The following is an 11,859-nucleotide window of genomic DNA, read 5'->3' as shown; positions in this document are numbered from 1 at the left end:
GTATCAGATGGATCTAAGGGAGTAAAACATGGGAAGAAAATGATGAACATAAAACCACTCGATCAACACTCGCGGCCAGAACTACAAATGGTGTTGAACAATAATACTAAAACCGGTTGGCACATCCTATTGAAGTTTAAACTATTCACACTTCTATTGGGTAAAGCTATCAAATAGCGAACCATGTCTTTCCCCAACCTCGATGTCAAGAGAGCCTAATAAGATCAGTAATTGGAGAAGAATATAAAATGTATCGAGGAATAAGTGTCCCAGCTTATTCACGTTTCAATCAAAGTTTTCTCAAAATTACTTTTTTTCATTTGGTTTTATATTTATAAAGCATGCTTTTTCCTCCTACGCGTTCAGGAAAAGTTGACAACAATCCCTTGATGACATTTCAATCATAAGCTTACCTTTCCACATTTTAAAATTGCTTGGCAAAATTATCTATTTAATTACAACTCTCCTGAGAGTGTCCAAGCCCAAGACTCTATCCTAAAGGAGGTAGGGGCACCCTCCATTACCTAAAAATATAAGTAATTACAACTATTGCATGCACACACATGCACAGAGAGAGGGAGAGAGAATCTGCTTCGAACAATTGTCCCAACCGCATTTCAAATAAAAGAGAACTCCATTGCAAAGAATATTGTGGCGAATATTAAATTTAACATGGCACTGAACCCATGAGAAAGAGTCGATTCATCAAACCCAATTATGGGTTGGTATAATTAGTTTATGCCCAAATAATTAACATTAACTTTCATAACAAAAAGCTTTTTGACTAGAAATGAACAGCGGTCCAACCTTTCTTTCAAAGTCGAAGTTGCATGATTTGAACTTCCAATATTATTAAGCTGTTGCAGCTGCCAAAGAATGTAAATTAGATGAATTACAGTCAAATTCATCTAAGCAGAAGGAAAACAGAAATGTCAAAGAGAAATAATTTGGGGCACAAATTCTATAAATTTTGTATACTGCTCATGGCCAAATTCTAGCATCATTAAAACGAAGCAGGGCACATTGAATACATACCTTTAATGGGAGGTTCATCCTGTGGTCTCATAGCTGGAAATAGTAGAACTTCCTGTTCCCCAACAACAAACGAAAAGATGAGTGGCAGCTACAGTGGAATATTGAATAGAGAAATAGAATATACACATTCCAAAACAAAACTTCTCACTGAAAATGGAACCCAAAAGACGGAAAAATTGTAAAACACACACGACATACACAAACCATACATGTAACCCACAAACCTTAATGTTCTGAGAATCTGTCAACAACATTGTAAGTCGATCAACACCCAGACCCCAACCACCAGTTGGAGGCAACCCATACTCAAGAGCCGTACAGAATGTTTCATCCAAAGCCATTGCTTCATCATCGCCTGATTGTCGGTCCTGAAAATTTTAAAACAGAACCTTTCATCAAAATTCCCACCCATCATAACAGAGATGCCAAAACAACGCACTTCCCCATGATGTGTGATACCTTGAGTTGATCAGCAAAACGCTGACGTTGTACAACAGGATCATTCAATTCTGTGTACGCATTGCAAAGCTGAGAAGTTACAGAAAAAGCATGCATTAGAAAAACATAACTCACACACACGCTCAGAGAGAGAAATAAATAAAGAGGACATCCTTAGACAGTCACATACTTCATGCTTGTTGACAAACAACTCAAAACGTTCAGTCAGGCCTGGTTTTGACCTATGCCACTTTGCCAATGGACTCATTATTTCTGGATGATTAATAATGAAAGCAGGGTTGACACATGTCTCTTCCAGAAAGTGCCCCACAAGCTGCAATTACACAAATGTAATAATGATCATAAAAACTGTAAAAACAGGACAACAACTTATGAACTGCAACAAAAATCACTCACAAAATACAATTCTTTTATGAATTGAGAACCTATACAAGAGGCACCAAGGAGTACAACAAAGTAGACAAGTACATAGGACTGAAAACAGAAAAGGCCAAAGAAGCCCCCTAAGCATAAAAAAACCTACATCTAATAACAATCCATCTCGCTGAAAAGTGACAAAAAAGCACCAGGAGTTCTCCTTCTCAAATACCTTGAAACAGTGATACTAACATACCAAATAGGACTTCAAAAATAATATCAAATGGAAGAGATACAAAAATCCTAATTAATTTCATTTATCCTCTTGGTAAACTTAAAACTAAGAGCCTAAGTTCCCACCTGATCTCTCATTCTGCTTGGGAAGTTTTTTTTCCTAGTTGATACGCAACCCAAAACGCAGGCTATTAAATATTTTATAGTCATGAAATATTACAATGGGAGAATTATTTCACAAAGATATTTAAAAAAGAAAAGGATTTACTTTGTCCAACAGACGAGTAGTTGTTTGGGGAGGGGGACATTTGATATCAAACTTCATGCATGCATCTGCCAAATATTTGTTAGCCTCATCACTCGAAAAATCCTTGGGTATGGTGAGATTCGCCATCTTCTCCAACTCCTCAACCATATCAATAATTCTGCAAAGAATAACAACCAGATGAGTTTTTCTAAATGACAATTTATTTTTATTTTTTTGACAAGTAAATGACATTTCCACAGAGGTGTAGGGGTAACAGGGTGATATTATTTACAGAGACCTGAAAGGAGGAGTGAAGTCAATCTCAATTGGATCATTGTCTAACCCATTGGAATGGTATTTAATTTTATAGCCACCAGTGAGTTCCAAAACCATCCCTGTTTCAATTTAACTTTGTCAGTAAAAATACAGAAGATAAAATACATTAGAATGTTAGCATCCAAAATATCATACTTACCACTCAACATTTCCTCTGTAAGTTTCATCAAGTCATTGTAGTCTGCAAAAGCCATATAAAATTCACATGTAGTGAATTCGGGATTATGTGTCAAGTCAATTCCCTCATTCCGGAATTGTTTTCCTATCTCATAGACACGGTCCAGCCCACCAACAACTAGCTCCTTAAGGAAAAGTTCAGGTGCAATGCGCATGAAAAGCCTCATGTTCAGGTCATTATGATGAGTCACAAATGGACGAGCAGCTGCTCCACCAGCAATCATATTCATCATGGGCGTTTCAACCTTAAGGTGAGGAAATTACAAAATGAAACAGAGGAAGAAAATAAGCTGAGGTCATCAAAAGGATTAATACCATGAAAACAATGAGAAATAATTAGTATAACTAGCCAAATGACTTACCTCCAAGAAATCACGACTGTCCAGAAAGTTTCTAATATATGAAATAATTTTTGATCGGGTCTTAAATATTTGTTGAACCTCTACATTCAACATCAAATCCAAATAACGCTGACGATATCGTGTTTCCTAACATGAGAGAGAATAATATAATCCCCACATTTAGAGAAAAAGAGATAGAGAGAAGACATAACAAAACTAATCGCAGTTATTCAATACCTGATCCTTCAAAATGTAACTTTCAGGATTCCTGGCACTTCCTGGGACCCATACATCAGTTCTCTGTATAATAGAAGGAGTATTCATGTCAATAAAGAACCCAAAGAAGCATTAAATTTGTCAAAAAAATAAAATATGTTCACCCTCACGTTAGCATTCTCCGAAACAGTAGCAGCTTTTTGCCTTGGCATCATATGTAGACAATGAGATAACACCATAAAAGATTTTGGAAAGATACTCAGCTCTCCCCTTTTACTCTTCCCTAAAAGCAAGTACAGAAGAGACTTACATATGCACATGTATAAGTAAAGAACTCTTAAAATAGATTGAGAACAAGTCTAAAACACACACACACACACACACACAAAAAAAAAAAAATAGAAATATTATTACAATTTACAAACAGTTAACAAAATGCATGAATGCACAAATACGCACATATAAATTTGATAATGCAACTCAGAAGGTAGAACCCTAATGCCGTGCAAATTACAAGGAAGTTTGTACATTGGAAATTTAAGGTTTAGAACCTTCTACAGTCATTTTTTGCTATAAATTGTTCTATAATACCAAATTTACTTTTCAAGCCAGCCAAGAAAATTCTATAACACTGTCTACCATATTACCAATTAAATACACCATAACAACAATTTTTTTTGACATTAGGATTAAAATCAGTCCAATTCACAAAAAAATTGAAGTATGAAAAAAGAAAGAACAAATTATCAGAATTTCTGTATACCTGAATGATCAGCTGGCACAATGCTACAACAATCCTACAGTGGATCCTACAATCCTATGGTAGTCATACCACAATCTTACCCCTCAGCGATTTTTAAAACAATCCAGGTCAATTTGGAAAGGTTAAATAGTAGGATCGTACGATCTGCATAGGCAATCGTTGATAACCATGAATAAAAGTAACAATGTGATAGGAAATGTTTCCATAAAATGAATTATATGCCCTTCCATCGTCATAGATAGCTAAACTAAAAAAGACCCTTTTGGGGGGGGGGGGGGGGGGGGGTTGGAAGACAAATTAGAATCCTCCCTAGTGCTCATTCACAAATCAGTACAAGCAGGGGGGATATTAGTTGTTTCCCATGTACTTTTTATTTATGGGACAATAAATACCAAAAAAATTTATACTAAGTAGAAATTTGTCATCAAGGTAGTAATTGAATTGAGTTTCAACCAGCAAAGGCAATGCACATTAATTTGGTTCAAATTCTTTGTTATCAATGAACATGGAAATTCAGGAAAAAATGATATCTGATATCCAGTTAACCAACACATATACACCAAAAGCTATATCCAAATACACCTCATATAATAGTCATTTTTTTGTTCAGAAGGGATTGTGCTATTTCTGTTACTGCAGAAACAGATTTGGAACTCAAATATAAATTGACAGACCCGGGTTTTGGATAAGCAATGCAGAATGTGTAAGATATTGACAATAAACAGGTAATATTGTGTAAATTAATTACATCCGAAACATCACAAACCTGGAAACCCAATGATACCAACAATATCTCCACGCTTCACGCCAGAATGGAACTTGGAAAATTCAGCTTCATCCAAATCTGATCTCCTGCAGTAAGAGGTGAAGTTAGTATTTGCAATTGACTGCAGACTTATATGAACTTTTCATTTTTAGATCTACTAACTGAAGCTTATGTATTCAATTTGTAAGTAAAAAAGGCCAAAGATGCCTGCAATGCCATGAATTAATATAGCAAAAACAGTGAGGCCCACTTCTAAATATCTGCAAAAGGATGCCTCAGTTTCCGTCCTCTTAATTAAGAGAATATTTTGATAATGAAATTAGATGTTTGGGAGGGTCTAAAAACGAGGTCAAAGCTTAAACAAAGCAACACACTTCGTGCAGTGGAGAGTTTGAGTCAATGCTTGAGTGTTGCTGAAAATGCCCAAAGAGTGGTAGAAGAATGCAACACACAACCAAAGCAAATTGAAAAGAGATGAATAAGCACAACATTACATGAGTATAAAAACAATTTGAGGCCAACACATGCACTTTTGAACACACAAATGATGTGCACGCAAATAAAAGAATATAAAAATACATTGTCTGTTCATTAGGAGATTCATAAAATACATTCTCATTATACTCATTAGTTACATGGATTTCCAAATGAGTGGAACATCCAGTGTTATTAAAGGCCCAAGGCGCTAGAGGTCCTTTGGAGCCTAGGCGCGAGGCACACGCTTGAGTGAATTGAGGCGCACAATTGAAAATTTAAACTACCACAATAACATTCATATCTCATAAGTCATATCAATATTCTAAAAATTAATATCAAATATAAAAAAGTAAATCCATCAACTATACAAGCACCCAACAACCATAAAACAGAGCCCAAATTTGTTTTCTTGAAAGGCAATGCAAAATGTGTTTTTCTGAATGGCAAAACAAAGCATAAAAAGAAATAAATCTGTTAACCAAAAAAAAAAAAAAAAGGATAAATAGAGCCAAAAAAAAAAAGAAAAAGATAGAGAGAGAGAGAGAGAGAGAGAGAGAGAAGAGAACTAGACGAAGAGAGAGATGTAAACAGAGATAAGAAGAGAGAAGTAGAGGAGAGAAAAAGAAAAAAAGAAATAATCGACGTGGCTTCATGTTCATCTCTTCAACTAGCCTACTAGGGCTTCATTTTCGTCTCACAATCTCATTCTATTGATGTTCGGTTAACACTTTGACTCTTGGGCATAGTTATTAAAGGCCCAAGGCGCACCAAGACGCTAGAGGTCCTTTGGAGCCTAAGCGAGAGGCGCACGGCGAGGCGCGCGCCTGAGTGAAGTGAGGTGCACAATCGAAAATTTAAACTACCATAATAACATTCATATCTCATAAGTAATATCAATATTCTAAAAATTAATATCAAATATAAAAAAGTAAATCCATCAACTATACAAGCATCCAACAACCATAAAACAGAGCACAAATTTGTTTTCTTGAAAGGCAAAGCAAAATGTGTTTTTTGAATGGCAAAACAAAGCACAAAAGAAAATAAATATGTTAACAAAAAAAAAAAATTCTTAACGAGAAAAAAAGAAAAGAAAAAACAGAGCAAAAAAAGAAGACAGAGAGATGAGAGAACTAAACGAAGAGAGAGATGTAAACAAAGATAAGAAGAGAGGAGAGATCTAGAGGAGAAGAGAGAAAAAAGAAAAGAAAAGAAAGAACTGACGTGGATTCGTCGTTCATCTCTGCAACTAGGGCTTCGTCTTCGTCTTATAATCTCATTCTATCGTTGTTTGGTTAACACTTTGATTCTTGGGCATTCTTATTTTTTTATTCTTTTGAACAAAAGTTCCTTATATCGTATAATTGAGCTCTCTTTTTTGTTTATTAAGTTGCCAAAAGTACCCATTTTGGCTTAAGAAATAGAACAATCGTATTTTTTTAAACAAATATCAATGAAGTGCGCCTCACAAACAGGACGAAACGCAACTGAGGCACGCGCCTGGTAAACATCAATAAGCCTGGGATGATAACAGGCACTAAACCTGAGTCTCAAGCCTAGGCGCGCCTTTAACAACACTGGGAACATCTATAACAAGTATACCATATTACACAAACTTCTTATTGTACCAATGAGAACAGACGCAGAATGGCAAACTTCAAAAATGCGACTGCGTTTTTTTCTTTCTTTATTTATTTATTACTATTATATTATTATTTTGGTAACTAGAGGGGTCCCACTCTTTGAGCCTATTGCAGGCCCAATGCCACAGGCCAATTTTAATCCATGGAAAATCCCTCAGAGTTTATCCTCAAGGGAGGGGAATTAGCTCAAGACATCCACAACGTGTAGTTCTTAAACAACTCTTCCATCACCTTAGGGTTAAAATGCAACCTTGTTCCTACACCATGATATATAAAAGGAGAGGTCACACATATAGAAATATGCACCCACACCCAACACACATGCCCAAATTCATGCAACAAAATTATCAATTGCCCTACAAAATATTATTACGCAACTTTTCTTTTCTTAATGAGTAGTGACTTTTTTGTCCGAGTTTTCGTCTGAATCCGACGTAGCAAGCCACATCATCCACACAAAACATCCTCTCTCTTCCATTTAAACTGTCTCCCAACTTTTCTGGGTGGTCTCTTCCTCTACGGTTTCAGCACTCCTTTCCTCTGGTTCAACGTTTCTCCATCTACTCATACCACAAGTTATTTCATTTTGATTTGACGCCCCCATCACTCAAAATATATTGGTTATTAATTAACATGAATGGATGAGTTTAGATTTGCAGGTTTCAAAACATTTATTTTAGCTTCTGATATTTTGTCAATCACCAAGAGAACGTGAATCAAACCCTAAAAATTGTAAACAAAAACAAATGCCCAACCTTCAAAAGGTATTTAATTTTCACGATGTCTTCACTGGTTCTACTCTAAAACCCTAAATATACATAAACAAATTCCCAGTTATTGGATTCATCCAACAAATCCTAGACAGAGAAAGCCAAGAACAATAAAAAAAAGCACAGACCCAGAATCTCAATTCAAGCCAACATCGAATATTGCTGTTTTTTTTTTCCCTTCTAGTACTTCACCACTGTTTCTTTACTCTTTCTCTTACTTCAAATCCCTAACTGCATACCAAATTTGCCTTCCTTTTTTAAAATACCCAAATTCATTTTCTTTCAATAATTTTGTGTATATGATTCGAACATTGAGTCCCAACTTGCCTTCTGATTTGCAAGGTTTTCAAAACTTTTCAAAAGAGAGAAAATCGATAAGAGAGAAGAAAAGCAAAGAGAGAGAAGACAATATTCATTTAATTACCGAAAAGAAAAAAAGCAAAGAGAGAAGGTTCAAGTTTATAAGTCTTTTACTACCTCTTACACAGTTACACGTAAAGGATTTGGATGACATGGCATAGCCACATCTGATTCAGACGAAAACTCGGACAAAACAATCGGGCAATCTATAATTATTCTTTATTAATTCCCTTTTTCTTTCTTTTTTTGCTGTGGTGGGACCCTGGGGGAGGATAAGTTCTAGTAAACTTTTTTTTTTTTTTGATAAGTTCTAGTAAACTTTTCCTGGATAGTTTCTTTTAGGTTCATCCATATTTCCAATACCTGATTCACACATATGGTATCCTGTGCCAAAATGGTTAACAATGGTGAAGAGCATCAAACTCGCCCAAGCTGCTCTTCATGGTCATACCATAGGACAAGAAACATTTTTTCATAATCTCCGCAGCAAATTAAATTAACAAAGAGATTTCATACAAAAGAACAAGATGGTCCTTGGATTTCACAAACAATAATAAGGTTTGGTCCCTCGCGTATAATTGATAAAGGGTAGGACCCTTTCTTTATTTGAAAGATCTACCCTTTATTTTCCTTCTAGAATGTGTTTTTTTCAAATGGGTTTTCTTAAATTCTATTTCTAACTAGTTTCACATGCTTCAGTTATAAAAAAAAATCAAAAAAAAAAAACTAGTTACAAATGCATCCCACCAGCTTTCTACCAGCATCTATGGTAAAAGGCTGCACCTCAAGGAAATATGCCTAATTGCCTATGTTACCGAGATCTGGGTAAGGATGTCACATAGGGTTGCATTGCTAAGCATCATAATCTTCTAATCACTAAAATTACTGACACAAGGACACTAATAAACTGCTCAAGGATCCATGTAATGTGTTATACTTGTTTAAAAAAGATAAATTAAGAGGAAGAGTGCAACTTATTTAAAATAAAAAAATTAATGATCTGGGTTTAGAATATATTAGTATATAACTACTAATAAGCCACTTTAAGAATTGTAAGAAAGTGGATAAAAATATAATTCGATTATTATTTTTTATTTTATTTTTAATAAGTAAAAATATAATTCTATTCTTTATAAACACAAAAATATGGATTGTGCCTCTTTTTTTATTGGGCAAATAGATGGTTTGTTGATTAATCTCTATCATGTCGACAATGAAGATCAATCACTACAATTAACCAATCTGCCAACATTTTCTGGCTTCAGTGGAAACAAATCATGATAGAACGACCATCAACAAACTATTTCAGATCTACTTTGACTTCGGCATAGCAAATCATGAGAGAAGGTTTGGAATTAGTTTTTTTTTTTCTTTCTTTCTTAACTTCTTTTTCCATTCACAGCAGCTGTGACCTGGCCATGTCCTGCACCGGTGTCCAGGTCGGATTGAGTCAACACTGGTACACTAGGGCAAAGTGGCAAGTCCAGGTAACGTAGGAATGTACCAAGGGTCAAGTTTAACTTGACTTCTTCTTTGCTTTCTTATTTCAATTCAAACAAGAGTTTTAAGAAATATTGCCATAATTTTATTTCTTGAATAATATTGCCATATTTCACTTACATAAAATGACATTTGTTTCCAGTGAACTTGCATGCCAAAAAAAGAATCCAAAAATAAGGCATGCATGAGTCTAACAAGGAAGGAAGTAATGATTGAATACCTTGCATCGGCCATAACTTGGACTTTAGCACCACCACCGTGTAAATCATAGAAGAAGAGCTTTGAAGAAGAAGATCGTTTGTTCATAATTCGCCCTTGCAAAAGAAAGACAACAAAAACATTAATTGAAAAAAATCATGATGATGGATAATACTAATAACATACACGAGTTGAAGTTTCCAATTTAAGATACCAGCCAAAGTTACTTCGACATCCTCAATATGAGCCCCATTACTTAAGCCTCCATATTTCTCTATATACTCAAGTATAGTCATTGAAACAAAGAATTTGTGAGGATATGGATTTTTCCCAGCTGTCTTCTGAGTTGCAATAGCTTTCAGCCTATTTTCAAAGTATTGCTGCAGGCAAAACAATACATAACAAACTCAACAAAAGGTAAAAGTTTTGTGTTATATCCAAGAGGAACAAAGAAAAGTTCATTCAGAACCATCAACAACAGAACTAAAATAAACATACCGTTGGGTCCATGTCTTCATCATCTGCTGCAGCTTGGGGCTTCTGAACCTGGGAGGTTGGCATGGCAGCACCCTTGAGAAGAATGTTGCCATCGTTAGAACACAGAATAAAACTGCAATGTACTTAAAGAGAATAAGGGAGTCTTCACTCCTAACATGGTGAACCAATGTATGATTATGTGGAAAAATGACGAGGTGATAAATTTCAAACTATATCTGCAAAACAGTAACTATGGCAATTATATTAGGAACCAGAATGAGACCTGATAACAATTTCTTGCTTGAAATACCTTATAAAAATTTCTTGCTTGAAATAGAATCATATCAAACAGTTCAACAAATCCAAACCATAATTAGATTATGAAACAAAGAAATATTAATACAAATATGCAGATTTTGTTCTTTCTTTACTCTCTCCCATTCTCAAAACCTTGACCTAGGACTTGAGAAATAAGACCCAAAGAGTAGACGAGTCAAACATGCAGATACATAAATTTACATATATTGCAATTTTAGGGAAAGTTCATAAAGAACCAACCATTTCCTACTTGGGTTATATGAAATTGTAGAGGCATCATTTTTTGTGCCCACAAAATATTAATATTATCAAAAGCTAGAACATTAGAAGTTTATAATGTCAAAGCAAGTGTGTAAATTTAGTTCTTTTCTGTGGTATGTAACCGAATATATACACACACACTACATACAGAGAGACCTAAATGATTATATGCTATATTTGGCTGCCAATAACTATTGATAACGAAATAAAATAAAAAGCTCTTTTATTTAAACCTCTGATTCATAATGTGGGCTTATTTAGTCAAAATTTCACATAGTATCGAAAACCCAATTTATGTTTTAATTTTCTTTCGTTTACCCCCGTTTTCTCGGCAAACAAACAGAATGCTTTTAAGGAAGCACGAACAGGTGAGTGAGTGTACCTTTTTCTCCTTTTCCTCCTCTTTACGCCGTCGTTCCTCTTCTCTCTGTTTGTTCTTCAGTTCTTTCTTGCGAGCGCTATTGGCAATTCACAATCGAAAAAATAAAGAACGAAATTCATCATCAGATAAAATCATTATAATACATACATACACAGAGAGAGAGTGTGTTGGTGGTGTTTGGAAAACTTACTTTTTGCTGATAACTTCTGGTTCAGATGGAGTAGAACCATCCAGAGATAGATCTGACACTTCTTTCAATGTTTTTTCATCAGAGCCCTCCATGTTTATCCGCAGAGAGAAAACGCAGAGAGGAGAGAGATGTGAAGAGTTGCGGGGTTATGAAGAAGGCGGTCGTCAGCCAAAAAGGAGTTGAAAACTGAGGTCGGAGTGTAGTAGGGTTTTTGAGACTTGAAACAACCAATGCGCTTAAGAAGGGAAAACAATTGAAATAAGAGAGAGAAAAAAATATTACCAGGTGTTTAAATTGTTATACATTTTTTACTTAAAAAATTTTTTTTTTAGGTGTTTAGGCTTGGTTTGGT

At 35.1% G+C, this 11,859-nt stretch overlaps 1 protein-coding gene across 1 annotated transcript; it reads right to left on the bottom strand.

Annotated features, from left to right (window-relative positions):
* Window positions 1–615: 615 nt before the first annotated feature.
* Window positions 616–11,742, bottom strand: LOC132279417 (lysine--tRNA ligase). The gene is made up of 17 exons (XM_059781384.1): window positions 11,508–11,742; window positions 11,318–11,393; window positions 10,378–10,449; window positions 10,094–10,259; window positions 9,902–9,995; window positions 4,932–5,017; window positions 3,573–3,685; window positions 3,424–3,486; window positions 3,208–3,333; window positions 2,808–3,090; window positions 2,631–2,727; window positions 2,354–2,510; window positions 1,664–1,807; window positions 1,495–1,563; window positions 1,260–1,403; window positions 1,036–1,087; window positions 616–866 (listed from the first exon to the last, which is right to left on the bottom strand). The coding sequence occupies exons 1-17, from the start codon at window positions 11,597–11,599 to the stop codon at window positions 853–855; spliced, it is 1,848 nt and encodes a 615-aa protein (XP_059637367.1). The 5' UTR covers window positions 11,600–11,742; the 3' UTR covers window positions 616–852.
* Window positions 11,743–11,859: the final 117 nt, after the last annotated feature.

This window comes from Cornus florida, unplaced genomic scaffold, assembly GCF_030987335.1.
Source record: "Cornus florida cultivar Cherokee Brave unplaced genomic scaffold, ASM3098733v1 CherokeeBrave_3.0.0_Hap2_Chr10, whole genome shotgun sequence".
In the NCBI taxonomy this organism is placed as follows: domain Eukaryota; kingdom Viridiplantae; phylum Streptophyta; class Magnoliopsida; order Cornales; family Cornaceae; genus Cornus; species Cornus florida.
This window is presented reverse-complemented; position numbering and strand designations above follow the sequence as displayed.